The following is a 20,642-nucleotide window of genomic DNA, read 5'->3' as shown; positions in this document are numbered from 1 at the left end:
TCTAAACAGAATCCATTTTCTCATGTAATCATATCAATAAATACTCTAGTAACTAAAATATACTTCACTTTCTAACTTTGTGACCAATGTTTAGACTATATTTTACTTTATTTCTCTGCAGTCTTAAAGACTTTGGATAATTCAGGACAACTTTAAGAATATCAAGTACTCCTTAGACAAGGATGATTGACAAGGAAATGCATATTTATCTAGACTCAACAAACCTTCCCATAAAAGTATTAACTTTACAGTGGAGGAACCTAACAGCTGCCACTGTGAAATTAACTTTTCCAATGATGGGACAAAATGACATCACATGACTCCTGATGTGATGACCTGGGAAGCACACATTATGATCTCTAAATTTGTCCTGCCAAGAAATGGCGTAAATTGAATCTAATCATGAGGAAATATCAGAAAAATCCAAGTTGAAGGATATTCTATAAAATAAATGGCCTACCCACTCCAAAAACTTCAGTGTTATGAAACAACAGAAAGAGACAGGGGAAGATTAAAAGACATTAAGCAAACATTAAAAACAACATGTAATAGATGATTGACTGGATTTTGAACCAGGAAAAAAAATGCCGTTAAGGACATTATCAATATCTTTGGCAAAAACTTGAGTAAGATCTCCAGGTTAACAGTATATGCAACCCCAAAATACCAATTTTAAAAACTGCACTATGATTATGTGAGTAAATATCCTGATTCTTATGAAATATACACTGAAGTATTTAGGAATAAAGGGGCATGATGCCTAAAACTCACTTTCAAATGATCCAGAAAAAAACAATGTATATATATAGATAAAAAGAATCTTAAAACAAATGTGGCAAAAGTAACAGCTGCTAAATACAGGCACAGACTATATAAGAGTTATTTGTAACTTTTCTGTAACTTTGAAATGTTTTAAAAAAAAGTTTTTTTTTTTAAAGATATCAACTCTTTTCCCCTTACTAAACTGCATCAGACTAGTGTGCCTTTATGATTTTCCTTATTATTATTTCTTCCTTTCTGCTGTCAATGAACTCTGGCTGCCTCTAGTTTTCAGGTCAATTTTACATAGCATTGTCAGGAAAAGAAGTCAAGGTAGGGCTGAAGGCTTTTGCTATACGGTAAATAGAATGGGGTTTACAACAGCTAAATTGATCTTCAGAGCAGCTTTCTTTTGTGTTTTAGGATTAACAACAGTCAGTAACTTCAAATCTCTTGAAAAACACTATGAATACATTTTGCTTCCACATTACCATTTCCATCATCTCTGGATCTTCAAAATCATAAATAATATGCTCTAAAATATCTCTGTCAGACACAAAACCTAATGCTCTAAACACAATAATGATGGGAACTTCTTGCTTGATATACGGTAGGGTTGCCACAATACGTTGACCAATAGCACTCTTCTTTGCACCCTAGGAAAAAAAAATCATGAGAATATGAGAATACAGAGATTACAGCCATATATAAACATCATAAGAACCATTTCATATAAATGCCCATTGTATGTATTTCAAAAAAAGCATCCCTCTCATACTCTAAGGAATGTCCTATGGCTGCTTTTCAAAAACCACTGCAACAGGTTTACTTGTTTGATGGACAGGCTGGTCATTCAGAGCTGGAGAATTTCCATTCTCTACTCTCTGTTTGCCAAGATTCTCTAGAATACCTCAAGACTGTATCTGGAAACTCTGACTGCAAAAGAATATAAACAGACTACCCTTCATCCTTTCCCCCAACCAAAAAAATTAGGAAGTCTGGAAGAAATAGATGAAGGGAAGATAAGAGAGACAACAGACAGGCAAATGTGGGAAAAAGCTAAGGACAGAACGAAAAATAAACTGAGAGTTGGTCAGTGAGATATCTCCAAATATGAATGATTATTCAATACTAAAAAACAGTCTCTTTCATATAGGCTTCTCTTTTACAATTTCTCTCTTCAATTGCACACAGAAATGAAGTAAGTCACTAGCCTTCACTGGCATACAAAGACCTGGTTTCTCAATTTTAATCAAATTTCTTTCCTTTACTATCAAACTCTACCTTCTCTTGGCCTCATAATCCTACATTATCATGGTCCATTTAATAACTGTTTGTTGTCTTCCTCCTACTTCAGGCCTCCTTCCTTAGAAACCTTACTTTATCTCATGAGTGTTCAGTAACAACTTTCACAACTGATATCTAAATCTTCATCCTGGTCTTTTTCCTGTATCCACAATCCTCACAGCTCCAACTGCCATTCAGTTGTTTCAACAATTATTCCACCTCTTTCATCATAGACCTTTTTCAGAATATGCAAAACATTTTAAAAGAATGTGTACACCATGTACTGCTGGCATCACTACATTCTGTCTAAAAATCAATTCATGAAGTCCTCTATTTTATCTTGAACCTCAGGATAGAACAATACAATCTTTTTTTTTTTTCATGGCTGCCTATAGGCTATTGATACTCATAACCAGTGTTTCCACTTCAGGCAGACAGACTAGTCTTCTTTTGGGGCACATATACTTGAGGAGCTTAATAAGGTACAGGGAATTCAATGGCTCAGAATACTAATTTCAGTCTCTTTGTCAGCAAGCCTCAAGACCCAAGGCAAGTAAGTAATTAAACTCCATTTCCTAATTTGTAAAGTTCAGAGAGGTGAGGGAAGGTTTCAGATTGTTATAAAATAGCTACTGTGGGCACTAGTAGGCGAAACAGTGAAGCCCTGGGCAATGATTATACAAAGCTTGGTTGATGCAAAGAGTTGTGAGATACCAAGTGTCCCACACTTGGCCAGATTTGATTACAGAGCACGGCAAAAGTATACGGAGTATGGGAATGGGCAGGTGGCTACACCTTTAAGCCACAACTTCCAAGTTGACACAATCACTATGAACAACTATCTGTGAATTTAAAAAAGTTAAAAACACTACATAGAGGGAGTTGCCTGCTAGTCCAGTGGTTAGGACTTGGCCCTTTCACTGCTGAGGCCTGGGTTCAATCCCTGGTTAGGGAACTAAGATCTTGCAAGCCACATGGCACAGTCAGAAAAAGCAGGAGCAAAATCCCCTAAAAATAACTATACAGAAATATACATGTAAATTGAAATGTCAACAAAATAAACACCATAAACCTAAACTGTTCATTTCATTCCCTTTAAAATGTTATCCTTTTATTTCATGATTATAAGACAAAGACCTTATGTTTTTGCTTAGCAATTTTCAACTCTAGCTTTGCATGAGAACATTCCAGGGAATTAAATACAACAACATGGGCCCCCAAGCCCCATTCCTCAACTGATTAAATGAAAATCCTGGAAGGAACCATAGGATCTCTAGTCATCCTCATATTATATCAAACTTTATCACTAAGTCTAGATGATTTTCCTTTCTCTGCCTCTGATTAATTGATTTTGGCCATAGCTTCCATGATAATCTCCCTAATATACTGTGTTCCTATTACTTCTGCCCTCCATAATCCAGGCCAACACTTATCAATTAAGAATCCACATCACAATCACCTGGGGATCTTTCTCAAACACTTGTAGCTGGGCTCCATTCTACCCCCAGTCACAAGAAACAACCATTTTAATTCTTTAAAACACTTATTCTACATGGGATTTTCAACTTGAAGCCTTTAAACCTCTATGTTCAAGTTCTTCTTTATAAAACATCAAAGTGACATTACACTCTGCAGAAGTGTTTATAAGAGCACAAGACTGGAAACCTAAACATCCATCACAAGTTCAGTTCAGTTCAGTCGCTCAGTTGTGTCCGACTCTGCGGCCCCATGAACCACAGCACGCCAAGCCTCCCTGTCCATCACAAGGGAATGGCTCAATAAATTACACTACATCCATACATGGAGTGTTACATCTCAGAAATAATGAAAAACTGCTGATCTAAACTTGTTTTTAAAAGATACCAGCAAGGTGCAAACATTGTTTTTGAATTAAGACTATTTCTGAATGGACTCATGAGAAATTATCAAAAGTAGATGCTTCTGAAGGAAGAAACTGGAGGTCAAAGGAAGACTACTTTTTGTACTTTTCTGAACCACTTTAATGTGCATACATGACTTACATTAAAAATTTTAACAAATAAAAATATACATGAAATTAGTTACAACAAATTACCTAAGTAACATAGTTGGCACAGAGCTATAGTCAAGAAATGCTATTGTTAGATTACATTATCGTATGTAACATGCCTATGTTGGGTGGCTTCTAAGATGGCACTCAATGATCCCAGCCTCTATTACTGCCTTCTGCAGTTCCCCTGGAGAAGAGACTGGATGTGCTGAATTGCACCTAACGAAACGAACATGGCAAAAACGACAGGATGTCGCTTTCAAGGCTAAGGCATAAAAGACGGCAATTTCCATCTTGTTCATATGCTCTATGGCTCTGCTCAATTACTCTGACAAACAAGCTGCCATGTTGTAAGGGGCTATACGGAGGGGCACAACATGGCAAGGAACAGAATCTTGCCAATCACCACAAAAATAAGCCTTACAATGACTGTGGCCCAAAAACCTTGATGGCAGCCTTGTGACCAGTTAGTTCAGTTCAGGCGCTCAGTCGTGTCCGACTCTTTGAGACCCCATGAATTGCAGCACGCCAGGCCTCCCTGTCCATCACCAACTCCCGGAGTTCACTCAGACTCACGTCCATCGAGTCCGTGATGTCATCCAGCCATCTCATCCTCGGTCGTTCCCTTCTCCTCCTGCCCCCAATCCCTCCCTGCATCAGAGTCTTTTCCAGTGAGTCAACTCTTCTCATGAGGTGGCCAAAATACTGGAGTTTCAGCTTTAGCATCAGTCCTTCCAAAGAAATCCCAGCTTGATCTCCTTCGGAATGGACTGGTTGGATCTCCTTGCAGTCCAAGGGACTCTCAAGAGTCTTCTCCAACACCACAGTTCAAAAGCATCAATTCTTCTGCGCTTAGCCTTCTTCAGAGTCCAACTCTCACATCCATACATGACCACAGGAAAAACCATAGCCTTGACTAGACGGACCTTAGTCGGCAAAGTTATGTCTCTGCTTTTGAATATGCTATCTAGGTTGGTCGTAACTTTCCTTCAAAGGAGTAAGCGTCTTTTAATTTCATGGCTGCAGTCACCATCTGCAGTGATTTTGGAGCCAAAAAAAATAAAGGCTGACACCGTTTCCCCATCTATTTGCCATGAAGTGATGGGACTAGATGCCATGATCTTCATTTTCTGAATGTTGAGCTTTAAGCCAACTTTTTCACTCTCCTCTTTCACTTTCATCAAGAGGCTTTTGAGTTTCTCTTCACTTTCTGCCATAAGGGTGGTGTCATCTGCATATCTGAGGTGATTGATATTTCTCCCAGCAATCTTGATTTCAGCTTGTGTTTCTTCCAGTCCAGCGTTTCTCATGATGTACTCTGCATAGAAGTTAAATAAGCAGGGTGACAATATACAGCCTTGACGTACTCCTTTTCCTATTTGGAACCAGTCTGTTGTTCCATGTCCAGTTCTAACTGTTGCTTCCTGACCTGCATACAGATTTCTCAAGAGGCAGGTGAGGTGGTCTGGTATTCCCATCTCTTCCAGAATTTTCCACAGTGTATTGTGATCCACACAGTCAAAGGCTTTGGCATAGTCAATAAAGCAGAAATAGATGTTTTTCTGGAACTCTCTTGCTTTTTCCATGATCCAATGGATGTTGGCAATTTGATCTCTGGTTCCTCTGCCTTTTCTAAAACCAGCTTGAACATCAGGGAGTTCACGGTTCACGTATTGCTGAAGCCTGGCTTGGAGAATTTTGAGCATTACTTTACTAGCATGTGAGATGAGTGCAATTGTGAGGTAGTTTGAGCATTCTTTGGCATGGCCTTTCTTTGGAATTGGAATGAAAACTGACCTTTTCCAGTCCTGTGGCCACTGCTGAGTTTTCCACTGGCATATTGAGTGCAGCACTTTCACAGCATCATCTTTCAGGATTTGAAACAGCTCAACTGGAATTCCATCACCTCCACTAGCTTTGTTCGTAGTGATGTTTTCTAAGGCCCACCTGACTTCACATTCCAGGATGTCTGGCTCTAGATGAGTGATCACACCATCATGATTATTTGAGTCATGAAGATCTTTTTTATACAGTTTTTCTGTGTATTCTTGCCACCTCTTCTTAATATCTTCTGCTTCTGTTAGGTCCAGACCATTTCTGTCCTTTATCAAGCCCATCTTTGCATGAAATGTTCCCTTGGTATCTCTAATTTTCTTGACGAGATCTCTAGTCTTTCCCATTCTGTTGTTTTCCTCTATTTCTTTGCATTGATCGCTGAAGGCTTTCTTTCTTCTTGCTATTCTTTGGAACTCTGCATTCAGATGCTTGTATCTTTCCTTTTCTCCTTTGCTTTTTGCTTCTCTTCTTTTCACAGCTATTTGTAAGGCTTCCCCAGACAGCCTTTTGCTTTTTTGCATTTCTTTTCTATGGGGATGGTCTTGATCCCTGTCTCCTGTACAATGTCACGAACCTCATTCCATAGTTCATCAGGCACTCTATCAGATCTAGGCCCTTAAATCTATTTCTCACTTCCACTGTATAATCATAAGGGATTTGATTTAGGTTATACCTGAATGGTCTAGCGGTTTTCCCTACTTTCTTCAATTTAAGTCTGAATTTGGCAATAAGGAGTTCATGATCTGAGCCACAGTCAGCTCCTGGTCTTGTTTTTGCTGACTGCATAGAGCTTCTCCATCTTTGGCTGCAAAGAATATAATCAATCTGATTTCGGTGTTGACCATCTGGTGATGTCCATGTGTAGAGTCTTCTCTTGTGTTGTTGGAAGAGGGTGTTTGCTATGACCAGTCCATTTTCTTGGCAAAACTCTATTAGTCTTTGCCCTGCTTCATTCTGTATTCCAAGGCCAAATCTGCCTGTTACTCTAGGTGTTTCTTGACTTCCTACTTTTGCATTCCAGTCCCCTATAATGAAAAGGACATCTTTTTGGGGTATTAGTTCTAAAAGGTCTTGTAGGTCTTCATAGAACCGTTCAACTTCAGTTTCTTCAGCATTACTGGGTGGGGCACAGACTTGGATTACGGTGATATTGAATGGTTTGCCTTGGAAACGAACAGAGATCATTCTGTCGTTTTTGAGATTGCATCCAAGTACTGCATTTTGGACTCTTTTGTTGACCATGATGGCTACTCCATTTCTTCTGAGGGACTCCTGCCTGCCGTAGTAGACAGAATGGTAATCTGAGTTAAATTCACCCATTCCAGTCCATTTTAGTTCGCTGATTCCTAGAATCTCTACGTTCACTGTTGCCATCTCTTGTTTGACCACTTCCAATTTGCCTTGATTCATGGACCTGACATTTCAGGTTCCTATGCAATATTGTTCTTTACAGCATCGGACTTTGTTTCTATCACCAGTCACATCCACAGCTGGGTATTGTTTTTGCTTTGGCTCCATCCCTTCTTTCTTTCTGGAGTTATTTCTCCACTGTTCTCCAGTAGCATATTGGACACCTACTGACCTGGGACCCAGCTAATCTACATCCAGAAACTGTGACATGATAAATGTTGCTACTGGAGTAATTTGTTACACAGCAATAAGTATTAATAAATAACAAAGTTGGATCATGGAAAAAGGAAGAGAGTTCCAGAAAAACATGTATTTCTGCTTTATTGACTATGCCAAAGCCTTTGACTGTTGTGGTCAACAATAAACTGTGGAAAATTCTGAAAGAGATGGGAATACCAGACCACCTGACCTGCCTCTTGAGAAACCTATATACAGGTCAGGAAGCAACAGTCAGAACTGGACATGGAACAACAGACTGGTTCCAAATAGGAAAAGGAGTACATCAAGGCTGTATATTGTCACCCTGCTTATTTAACTTACATGCAGAGTACATCATGCGAAATGCTGGACTGGAAGCACAAGCTAGAATCAAGATTGCCGGGAGAAATAGCAATAACCTCAGATATGTAGATGACACCACCCTTATGGCAGAGAGTGAAGAGGAACTCAAAAGCCTCTTGATGAAAGTGAAAGAGGAGAGTGAAAAAGTTGGCTGAAAGCTCAACATTCAGAAAATGAAGATCATGGCATCCGGTCCCATTACTTCATGGCAAATAGATGGGGAAACAGTGTCAGACTTTATTTTTTTGGGCTCCAAAATCACCGCAGATGGTGACTGCAGCCATGAAATTTACTCTTTGGAAGGAAAGTTATGACCAACCTAGACAGCATATTCAAAAGCAGAGACATTAGTCAAGGCTGTGGTTTTTCCAGTGGTCATGTATGGCTGTGAGAGTTGGACTGTGAAGAAAGCTGAGCACCGAAGAATTGATGCTTTTGAACTGTGGTGTTGGAGAAGACTCTTGAGAGTCCCTTGGACTGCAAGGAGATCCAACCCGTCCATCCTAAAGGAGATCAGTCCCGGGTGTTCTTTGGAAGGAATGATGCTGAAGCTGAAACTCTAATACTTTGGCCACCTCATGCGAAGAGTTGATTCACTGGAAAAGACCCTGATGCTGGGAGGGATTGAGGGCAGGAGGAGAAGGGGACGACAGAGGATGAGATAACTGGATAGCATCACCGACTGGATGGACATGAGTTTCAGTGAACTCCAGGAGTTGGTGATGGACAGGGAGGCCTGGCGTGCTGCAATTCATGGGGTCACAACTAGTCGGACACAACTGAGCTACTGAACTGAAAGTGCCTTTCATACAACACTGATAATATGTTCCAGAAAAACTCTTTTGACAAAGCATGCACCCTGGTAACTTACAGAACTAGATCAGAAGGAATAAACCCAAACAATATCATGTAATATTCCATACCTGTCCTCCTCTTGCCAGCATGCTAACCCAGATAGTGCTGGTGGGTCGAGAAGAATTCTCCAGACATGATCTACACTCTCCTGTGTAGGCATATTTGGAATCCTTTTTGGCAAACACATAGACTGTGTTTGTTGCCATTTTCTCTTGAGCAATCAGAACCTACATGGACAATAAAAGTTATAGCCATAAAATACACAAGGTCTTTGAATTAGAACAGTGAAAGCTACATCTTAATTTAATCTGACTGTACAAGCTCACTGAAATAACAATTCTTAAACTTTACATATTCCATTTTGCATAAACACTTAACTGAAACATATTAAGCTCAAACTGACGAAATTTCTAGTGTATATTATATATAACTAAACAAAGTTTTGGTTTAATATAAATTCCGCTGTCACCTCCCTAAGAATTCAACTGCTACTTCCAGATTATTACACAAAGTTTATTTTTTAATTTCAACTTTCATGAGCTTAATGATGTTATTTTTTATAAATAATGCCATTATACCTTTTCTGATCCATTAATAATGAAGTAGCCACCAGGATCCAAGGGGCATTCATTTAACTCACAAAGATCACGATCAGTTAAGCCATTCAATAGACAGTAAGTTGAACGCAACATAATTGGAATTTTTCCTATAAAAGTTTTCTGATGCTGCGTCTGAAGTTGTTCTTCACCTTCTTTAATGACTGTTTTTGTTATGTCAACATAAAGTGGAGCAGAGTACCTTTGAAAATAAAAGTAGATCACAAGTTAATAGTAAGGTATTTGCTAAAACTCTCAACTGGCCAAAATTTTATTTTCTGAATTTTATTTCAAAATTAGCTACTAAAAAAGAAACATGGTTTCTTACGTGAGATTTCTTAATCTGGCCTCATTTGGCATCATTGGTGATGGAGCACCATCTCTTTCCCAATGGGTGGGCTTGGACAGGTAAATCTGCTCAAACTTCAGCAAATATCTTGGCTAAAATGAAACAAAAAACCATGGAAAAAAGTAAATAATTTTTTCCATAAAAGATTTAATGATTCAGTTTTAATCAACATTAACATTTTGAGTAGAAACAGCTCTACTCTAGAAAATGCCAAAGTTAATCCACTTTATTAAAATGGTGACTCTCCACAGTTACTGTCCATATTCCATAGACATCAGGTTTTATACTTCATCACTCTCTTAAGATGGAAGACAAAAAGAGACTGTAAAGACTAAGCATATATCATATGCTCTGCTCCTACGTCACTTCAGTCGTGTCCGACTGTGTGTGACCCCATAGACAGCAGCACACCAGGCTCCCCCGTCCCTGGGATTCTCCAGGCAAGAACACTGGAGTGGGTTGCCATTTCCTTCTCCAATGCATGAAAGTGAAAAGTGAAAGTGAAGTCACTCAGTCGTGTCCGACTCTTCGAGACCCCATGGACTGCAGCCTACGAGGTTCCTCCATCCATGGGATTTTCCAGGCAAGAGTACTGGAGTGGGGTGCCACTGCCTTCTCCTCATATGCTCTGAATTCATGTCAAACAACTAAAATGGATTTGCATTAACGATCTGTACAGCTGTTTCATGTGCCCTCTCCTTAGCTGAGGTTAAGTTAACAAAGTTACCGGAAAACAAAGAAAAGATACATTCATACAATTAGAAAGGTGTTCTAAACTAATCAACAGGACATGGGAAAAAGTAAACCTAACTCTTCAATTAAACATAACAGAAGATGTCAGCACCAGTCGCAGGGCAAAATGGAAGCGCTGATTTTGGAACTCTTCCTGTATACTGGTCAAAGCCATCCTTATTCTGGACAATGAAGGAGATCAACTTTTTGCCACGTACAATGACACCTATACCAGCAACAAGAAGCAAAAGGCCTTTGAGAAGAATATTTTCAACAAGCCCCTTAGGATTGACAGTGAAGCTGCCCTTTTAGAAAGCCTGAAAGTGGTATACAAAAGCTGTATCAATCTCTATTTCTGTATGACTGGCAGCTCCTATAAAAATGAACTGAAGTTCATGGCTGTTTTGAACTGCTTCTTCAACTAATCAAGACAGATGCTGAGGGAAAATGTAGAAAAGCAAGCTCTACTGGTGAATATTCTTCTCGGCTATGGAAGAAATCACAGATGCAGGGGTGATCCGAGACAGTAATTCCCATAAAGTTGTACTCCCGGTGGCATTAAGGAGCAGATCAAGTATCAGGTGCTGCAGTCAGCCAAAGAAAAGATCCAGCAGTCACTCCAGTGAAGACCACCATTCCTGGCTTTTCAGTCAGGTCAGTTCAGTCATGTCCAACTCTTTGCAACCCTATGAACTGCAGCATGCCAGGCCTCCCTGTCCATCACCAACTCCTGGAGTCCACCCAAACCCATGTCCGTCGAGTCGGTGATGCCATCCAACCATCTCATCCTCCGTTGTCCCCTTCTCCTCCTGCCCTCAATCTTTCCCAGCATCAGGGTCTTTTCCAATGAGTCAGCTCTTTGCATGAGGTGGCCAAAGTATTGGAGTTTCAGCTTCAACATCAGCCCTTTCAATAAATGAACACCCAGGACTGATCTCCTTTAGGATGGACAGGTTGGATCTCCTTGCAGTCCAAGGGACTCTCAAGAGTCTTCTCCAACACCACAGTTCAAAAGCATCAATTCTTCGGTGCTCAGCTTTCTTTATAATCCAACTCACACATCCATACATGACCACTGGACAAACCACAGCCTTGACTAGATGGACCTTTGTTGGCAAAGTAATGTCTCTGCTTTTTAATATACTCTCTAGGTTGGTCATAACTTTTCTTCCAAGGAGTAAACGTCTTTTAATTTCACGGCTGCAGTCACCATCTGTGGTGATTTTGGAGCCCAGAAAAATAAAGTCAGCCACTGTTTCCACTGTTTCCCCATCTACTTGCCATGAAGTGATGGGACCAGAAGCCGTGATCTCAGTTTTCTCAATGTTGAGCCGGCTCTTCACTTCCTCAAAAAATCCAAGAAGAGCTCCTGGGTGACTTCTCATCCAGTCCCCCAAGTGATGCTTGCAGGATCATCTTGAGGTCACAGAGATTGAGACTCCATCTTGTCTGTAGCTGCCCCACACTCACCCCAACCTGTACACGCTTGCCCTTCCTTCTCACTCCTCTCTGTCAGTACTGGAAGGAAAGCTCTGAGCACATCGGACACAGGGCAGGGGAAGCACCCTCCTTCTTTGACTGGATTGTGCTCCCACGCTCTTCTACAGCCTATATTTTCTCCTCTACTTCTGTGCTTCTGTGCCCTGTGGTGCAACTACACTTCAAAGCAGGAGAAGGAATGTGCTGAGGGTTTTCCTCCTTTTGCCTTTACACAGCCTTCATCCCAACAGCAAGGGGAGGGAGAGAGAATTCTTTTGTATAGAATAAGTGGGGGTGGGGAGTGGCATTTCAAGTCTTGGTATTTTCCCCTATTTCTTCTTACTGCCCAGACCTCTAGTCTTGAAAAAAATACTGGGAACATAGGAAGGGACAGCATGGAAACAGTGATTTAAATTTTATCGAAGAGGGTCTATAAAATTCTGTATTTCAAACACAGCTGAATCTTCTTTTTACCCTGATCCTGGCTTATAGCTTCAAAACTGCTGTGGTCTGTGTTTGTTGTAGGAATGTCCATCTCTGTGTCTGATACCTTAACTCTCCACCTTCACTACCATCAGATCTCCACCTGACTTGTCCTCTCTGTGCCCTGGAGAAAAGACAGTCCCTGAATTAAAACTCCACTTGAGTCTTGGGAAGAAGAGTTTCTGCTCAGAACTGGAGACAGGGTGGAATTTAGGACTTGGACCTCTGGGCTCTCTTAGTCCCCTTCTCTCTTCTCTCCCCAACAGGCATTTCAATTCTCTGCCTTGGGTCTGTGAACTCTGCTGCTTAACACTGTCCTCTTCTGCCACAACCTAATCCAGGCACCACCCATCCCGAGGTCACTGAAAGAGGTGCCTTTCTTCAGAAAACCTTTGGGATTAGAATTTCCCCAGGAAGATGAAGGATGGAACACTCATTGTTGGGTTTCATCTCTCGTTTTGACCCAAAACTTCCCACAAAGATGTCTCAAGAAACCTTCCCGAAACTTAGCATTCTGCCCCATTCACGAACTGCCAATTCCCATGGGCAGATAACTGGGAATCCTTGAGGGGGCATTTCTGTGTAAGAGATGTATGGAATCAGTATGATAGCCACCTTCTTTCAATACTGTGTGCAAAGAGGAATAAAAAAGAAACAACAACAACAGAAAATCCTAATTACTATTCTACATAAACAAATGAGAATTTCCAACCATGGCTGACTATAGCTTATTTCACAGTTAAAAAAAAAAAAAGAGAGAAAGAAAAATTTTCAATTAAATATCTGCTACCCAATAAAACAAGATCCAAGAGAACTTTCCAGAGTTAAATGGATACGGAGTTTCTCTCTAAATCAAACCTCAGAAAAGGAAAAGATGGAACTAAGCAGATCACTAAAGGAAAATTGTGAATACCCAAGTTCCCCAAGCTGGAGTAGGCAAAGAGCAAAAAGAACTACTGTTGATAATGAAACAAAAGGAATTCAGCCATCCAACTACTCATTTCCACTATCACCTTAGTTTAGGACATTATTATCTGAAACTTAAGCTATTTCAAAATTTGTCTCTGACTCCAGTCTCTTGCCATTTCAAGTAAACACCATTTCCAAAGCAACCTTTTTAAATAACACTTTAATACATTCTTTGACAGTCTTTCCACAATTTCCCATGACAGCCAATGACATCCAAGCATGTGACAACCTAGTTCCATCTTATCTTCCACTATCAAAAAGAGATCACGTCAAAAACAATCCACTGACTACGGTGGTCCCTCCATCCAACCACAAGCCAAATTCATGAAGTATCTCTTGCTGAAATGATTAAATATCTTTTCTCTACTAAGACAAATGCCCTTTACGGTCAGCTTAAGTCCCTCCCATCTTTTTCACTAAGCTCTGGTACCAAAGTTTGCGAGATCTCTTCCTTCCATAGTACTTATTTTGGAACTCTGAATATGCTATATTGTTGTCTCTCATTTTGAAAAGACCATATAGAAAAAAATGCCATACATTTTTAAAAAAAAGGCATTTTATACCCATTTTTCCAACACAGTGCCTGAAGAGTCAACTATTTTTGTTCTCAAGAGCAAAGTCTATGCAGTAGCTCCACCTAAAATGAGAATAATACACCAGCCCTTATGAGATAAGCTATGGAAAAGAGGGACTGATCTGGCAGGAAATAATAATCTTTCCCTCTGTCTACTTCTACTTCTTTTCTACCTCATTTTGGTTTTTAGTTTTCCCTGTCCCTCAAGACCGATCAAGCTGCCTCTCTACTCAAAAACTAGGAACATGGAATTCCCTGGTGGCTTAGTGGCTAGGATTCTGGGCTTTTGCTGCCATGGCCTAGGTTTGATCCCTGGTGGGGGAAATTGAGATTCCCCCAAACCATGCAGCAATAAATAGTGCTTAAAAAAAAAAAAAAACTGGGGTGGGAAGAAAGTTCATGAGGGAGGGAAATATGTATACCTATGGCTGATTTATGTTGCTGTATGGCAGAAACCAACATTGTAAAGCGATTATCCTCCAATTAAAAATAAATAAACTAAGAAAAAAAAACTAGGGACAGTCATTGTTTTCGACTACATACACACTTCTTTACAATCACTCACTTAAAACTAGATTCTAAAATGATAGCCCTGCTGTGATTTTAACAATGCTGAAAACATGCACATGTTTAAAAAAAAAAAAAGACGACAAACTAATTTAGAAAAATTAAAAGAGCTGATATATTTGGGTGATTTTCCCTTACCTCTAATATTGATATAATAATGTATTTCATGCAACAAATAATCAAGGCAGAGGTTCTTCACCTACTTTTTCTTTCAATTACTTATACTTGGAAAGACAAAAGGAGGATTTTCTGAAGTAATATGACTATTTCTGGCTTGCTTCTCTCAGTAGCTCATCATATCTCTTGAGATTCTTCTTCCTGACTATTAAATACCTACTATCTGAATAGGAATTAACAGTTCTGCATTACTTGCAAAAATGCATCTCTCCACTAGTAAGACTAAATCAGGAGCTGATAGAAACTGTTGTAAGTACACTACAGAAAGTACACCTTTCTTTTTTAACCTTTAAGCCAGGTGAGAAAAGGACTGAAATTTCAAATCAATACCCTTATTTATGTTACTTTATTAAAATAACCATCTTACCGGTTCTTCAACTTCTCCACTAGCATGCTGAGCTTCAGCTTGTAGGTCTATAGGTGGAGCATCTTCCACAATTCTTTGAACAGACATCTGAATAAACTCATCAAAAGAATCCAGCTGTTGTCTCACCAAACCTTTCTCATCAAAATAGGAACTGGGAAAATATGAGTTTATAATCAGTTACAACTCACTAATGTTTTCTAGCATATTTCCCCATTTTCACTATCATTAAATTCAACAAATATTAATCATAAAATAGAAATCACTCTGTACCCATCACTATATAAAATACTATCATGTATCTAAAAAGGCAATGAGACTAGGAACACTTTCTTTGTCGAACTTATTGTGAAGTCTGTGGAAATGAGACTTATACTTGTGGGTAGAATTACTAAAACACAATGTAAGAATTATAAGGAAGCCCTAACTTATAAATATCCCTTATAAACTTTATCCAATCTCTTTGAAACATTTCTTGAAACTAAAGAAAATGTATAGTCAAAGAGAAAAACATTAACAGGGATGGGCCATGAGAATATTACGCTAAGAGAAATAAATAAGAGAAAAACAGATAGCACATGATTTCACTCATACATGGAATCTTAAAAAAAAAAAAAAAAAAAAGGAAAAAAACCCAAACCCAAAACAACAGACAAACAAAAGAAAAAAAACTCACAGACATAGAGAACAGATAAGAGGTTACCAGAGAGAGAAGGCGGTTAGTTTTATAGATGAAATGGGTGATGGGGGTAAAATGTAAGGTGATACAAATGATGGATGATAACTAGACTGTGGCGTTGATCCCTCTGTGGTATATTCAGATGTTGAACTATAATGCTGTACACCTGAAATTTATAAAACAAAAAAAAAGCATGGAAAAAAAAGATAAAAATAAGAACTTTAATTTTAATAAGAAAAAAGATGATGATGTCAATGACTAAAATACAGCATGTTAAGAATTTCAATTTTAGGTTAAAGATTATCCTATTCTGTATATGTTAAAGGTAATATGAGGCAAAGTCATTTAAGTGAAAATACTCAGCAAATGACTGATCATTAAAAATGGAGCAAGGTTGAGAGATCAGAGCTAGTGGTATAGACACAAAAATCAAACAGTGAAAGCCCTAATGAAGGACAGAGGCTCAAAAAGAAACAACTTATTATTTGCAAGAAGACTCTTTCCCCTTATCACCACACAAGAAGAGCTACATAGCTGGACCTAGCTTCTAGCCCCTTTTGCTTATTAACTAGCTCCCTCATCTCACACCAACTTTCTGAGCGCCATGCATAGCCCAACAAACCATCAGCTTCCCGTTTCCACATCAGGAGATCATCTCACAGGTTGCTGGCCAGCCTACAGATTGGCTGGCTTTGGGTCCCACCCTGATTCAGTCACCCATGGCTACCAATATCAGAAGTTCTCTATGGCAGAGAACAGAGTAATAATCACCCGTATATAAGGTACAGCTTCAAAAATGATGGAGGCACACACGTCCTTGGTGGTCCAGTGGCTAAGACTCCATGCTCCCAATGCAGGGGGCTAGTTTTGATCCCCCATCAGGGCACTAGGTCCCACATGCCACAACTAAGAGTTCGTGGGCCAAAATTAAAAATTCCCGCCTGCCACAACTAAGACCTGGTACAGCCAAATAAACAAATAAAAGTAAATAAATATTTATAGAATGGTGAAGGTAACTTCCTTCAGTAGAGACTGTGAGCTAACAGGAAAGAAATTTCTCACAACGATTTGAGTCAGCCATTGGTATATAAGAGACACATGGAAGGCACTAGCTGTAAACAACGGTTTTTATGGACAATTTACAATTAAAAATCTTTTAAAAAACTAAGGACAAGTTTCATCCTCCCAGGAAGCTGAACCATAGCTACTTTTCCCCAAATCATCAGAATAGTACCTCATTAGAATGCCACCCTTTAAACACCTAAACTATAGTTCTTATTTATGAATAGTTATTATTTTGAATAGTTCTTATTTATGGTATCTACGACTATGATGGGGTTCCCTGAATTCCCAGATTCAGTTGTAAAGAATTCGCCTGCCAATGCAAGAGATGTCGGTTCCTTCCCTTGATCAAAAAGATACTCTGGAGAAGAAACGGCAACCAACTCCAGTATTCTTGCCTGGGAAATCTCATGTACAGAAGGAACCTGGCAAGCTATAGTCCATGGGATCACAAAAGAGTCAGACACAGTGCCTAAATAATAACTACCATGACTGATGTACAAGAAGTCATCTTACTAAACTCACTATGATATTAAGTATTATCACATTCACAATGCCTGGGAAAGATCACTTGATATCAAATAGTGGAAAAACAAAACATCATCTCACCATAGTTAAAGTATCTATAATCAATTAAAATGTAAAAATCAAACAACATTTTATTCTGTAAGAAAAGTTAAATGCAAGGACTTGTCAAATAGTATATTTAATCCTTCAGCAATTTGCACATAAGTTGAAAACTATTTTTTTGGCTAAGATCAAAACATTCTTTCTCCCTGGCAATCACCAAATACAGGCACCTTCCAAACATCTAGCTGGTTACTGTTTCCTAGTAAAAATGTCTCTTGGTGTTTAATACTAGAAATCATAGAAGATGTAAATGTCTCAGTATGAAGTTTATAGTCCACGTTTAATAGGAAAAACAAATACATACTTACATCCCATAAACTCAGTACATTTTTAACAAAACAATCTTCAGCAAAGCTTCAGTTTTACTCCAAACACAACTAGCAGAATCCAGAAGCATGTATTCTTCAAAAGGGAAGAGGCTGAGGCATCATCATATTACTATATATAAAGCAACTGTCACTTTGGTAAGAGAGGAGAATTGTAGCACTTTACATCCTAACATAGCAAGAAGTGACTTAACTACTTAAAAGTTATTTTTCTTACCTATATGTAAGACTTCTTGCTCAGTTTTATTAACAGCTTAATTACACTTAGACTTGGATGGGAATGTGGGTTGAAATACAACCTGTTATGACTTTATCCATTTAAAACAGTGAGAAAATCAAGGAATCAAATTAACAGCACCAGTAATGTAACAAACAGGCAACATACGCCATCTGATATAATGCACTGAGAGCAGAACATCATTGTTACCAAAAGTAATCATCCAACTATGGGCATCAGACAAACCCAAACTGAGGGGCAGTCTAAAAAGTAATTAGCCTGTATTCTTCAAAAATGTCAAGGTCAAAAAACAAATGAGGCCATGGGATGCTTTGAAGAGATAGCGGGTTTCAGAACCAAAAAACAAAAAAAAAGAGGAAGACTAAGGAACGGTCCTAGGTTATAGGAGACAAAAGAGTAAGTCATGAAAACTAAACATAATATATGATCTTGTGTTGGATCCAGGATCAGAAAATTTTTGTTTTGTTCCAAACAACTTTAGTGGGACACCAGCAAAATCTGGGTAAGGTCTCTAGGTTAAATAAGATTACTGTATTAATTAATTTCCTTATTTTAATAACTTAGATTATGACTATATGAAAGAATATGCCTAGGTAAGTCACTAAGTCTCAAATATTTCAGAAAAAAACGCAGATAGATAAAGAATAAGGCAAAGAAAACAAAGCATAATGTTAACCTTTACAGAATCTAGGTGAAGTATATACATGAATTCTTGCATAATTTTTCTATAAATCAAAATACCTTGCAAGTTAAAGTTAGATACTTAAATAAATAACAAGCCAGCACTCATGAAGCCTATTCACATAAAACATCTAATTTTCAAGCAAAGAATAAGCGGAAATCACCATATGCTTTACAGTGCCTTTTAAAACTTTTTCAGTTTGGTCTAAAACATTACCTAATTACAATCCAGCAAGCTTCTTGCCATAAATCTGGGGTGATTTCATCATCATCTTCATCATATTGCATATCTGCAAAAAAAAAATCATTCTCACTTGCAATAAGTACTACTAGTTCACATCTCACTCCTATCATGTGAGGTAGCAGAAACACATTTATACTAAATAAAAAACAACTGCTTTACCCCGTTTCTGTAAAATCTCAATCATTACTTGAATTGTAATGAAATAATGTATGTATGTACGTACACACGAGTCTATGTCACATAGGTATTCTCCCAATTCACAAAGAGGTCTCATGAGAAAGGTTCAGTACAAGTCATAGTCATAGGAATTTAAAACTGTTCCATCCTCTCCAGAAAGCTCATGTAACTCTTATTAACAGCTAAATACATTATAATAACTAACAGCTAGCTCACAGTCCTCTGATCCAAAGTCAGAGATTAGGCTAAGAGGCAGGAGTCAGCAAAGGATTCCAACAGCTGGGCAATACGTTAAGGTGCAGTGTCTATTACAGCAACATTTCATACATGGACAGGGATGACAGCCTATATTTTCCAAAGATGGCCACATGTATCTTCCATTTTACATGTTCTTTTATAAAGTGATTTTAACACTCCTACCATCAAGATATAAGGGTGGGGGAGGTTGGTCTATGCTTCTTCCCCTTGATTCTAGATGGGTTTTTGAATCTCCCATAACTAAGAGAATACAGTTGAACCAATGTTACACAATTTTAGAAGCTTTAGATCAGGAAAAGCAACCCAATTGCACCTTGTTTGCTGAAATACTTACATTTGGACCTGTGACTAAGAAGCCCTATTACTCTAAGGCTGGTATACTTAGGTGAGAAAGCCTAAACAGAGAAGCCACTCAGAGATGTTCCATTCATCAATCCTAGTCCTTGAATTTTCCTAGGCTAGATGCCAGATGCACTGAACGCGAGTGTGAGTAAACACTCCAGATCACAATCCCCAGCTGTCAATATTGTCTTTGTGTCTGCCAACCACTAGCATCAGTCAACAGTCAAGCCATTCCTACTATGCTCTGCCCAAATTCCTAGCCCACTTAATTCATGAACATGTTAAATAATTTCTAAGCACCCAAATTTTGGGGTAATAGTCATGTGTGCAATGGGGCATTTGAAAAATCAGTGTGCATTGGTCCTAATATTAGTCTCGTCTTTTTTTTAATTTTTTCCAAGTGTGGGTTTACTATGAAATTATGAAGATTTCTACATTATTTTTGTTACATACAATAAAGCAATGCTTAAAGTAAAACTTTCACATTTAAAGTTTTTATTTTAAAAAGATATTTTTATTTATTTTTTAAATAAAACATTTTTATTTTAAAAAGATATCTTTTAATGTAAACATGTAAAAGCCACCAAAAAAGTTGATTATATCTTGCAGTGAAGGTTTATCCTTAAATATTTACATTTCAAATGCTGTTTAGAAAAGATTTAAAAATTGGCTAAAAATCATTTGCAATTGGCAATGATTAAAATATTCTTGTCTCTGAAAGAGCGTACTAATGGCACATAATGAATTTACTGTCACAAGCACTTAACAGTTTAATGCGTATGTAACTTTATCAGTATACAAAATGGTCTTAGATGGTCAGTGCAGTTGTTCTGGAGTGATCACTGTAACAGGAAAAGGCCACTTCACCAAAAACAGAACATCGACTTTCAAAAGGTCTTTTCAAACAGTCTCCTTCTTTTCAAAGAGTTTTCAGCTCAGGAGAGAAGAACAGCATTTAATTACTGCATCCCTTGCATA

At 38.5% G+C, this 20,642-nt stretch overlaps 1 protein-coding gene across 2 annotated transcripts in view; it reads right to left on the bottom strand.

Annotated features, from left to right (window-relative positions):
• The window catches only part of POLR2B (RNA polymerase II subunit B), a 49,291-nt gene that overhangs the window by 27,085 nt on the left and 1,564 nt on the right, over nucleotides 1–20,642 (bottom strand). For both annotated transcript variants that reach the window (XM_052641592.1, XM_052641594.1), the window contains exons 2-7: nucleotides 18,861–18,933; nucleotides 15,031–15,181; nucleotides 9,662–9,774; nucleotides 9,316–9,535; nucleotides 8,806–8,964; nucleotides 1,251–1,415 (exon numbers count right to left, since the gene is read on the bottom strand). In XM_052641592.1, the coding sequence (XP_052497552.1) occupies nucleotides 1,251–1,415; nucleotides 8,806–8,964; nucleotides 9,316–9,535; nucleotides 9,662–9,774; nucleotides 15,031–15,181; nucleotides 18,861–18,933 (881 nt within the window). The remainder of the gene's footprint in view (nucleotides 1–1,250; nucleotides 1,416–8,805; nucleotides 8,965–9,315; nucleotides 9,536–9,661; nucleotides 9,775–15,030; nucleotides 15,182–18,860; nucleotides 18,934–20,642) is intronic.

The sequence above is a fragment of the Budorcas taxicolor genome, chromosome 6, assembly GCF_023091745.1.
Source record: "Budorcas taxicolor isolate Tak-1 chromosome 6, Takin1.1, whole genome shotgun sequence".
In the NCBI taxonomy this organism is placed as follows: domain Eukaryota; kingdom Metazoa; phylum Chordata; class Mammalia; order Artiodactyla; family Bovidae; genus Budorcas; species Budorcas taxicolor.
The sequence above is the reverse complement of the archived record's forward strand: the minus strand, read 5'-3'. Positions and strand labels throughout refer to the sequence as shown.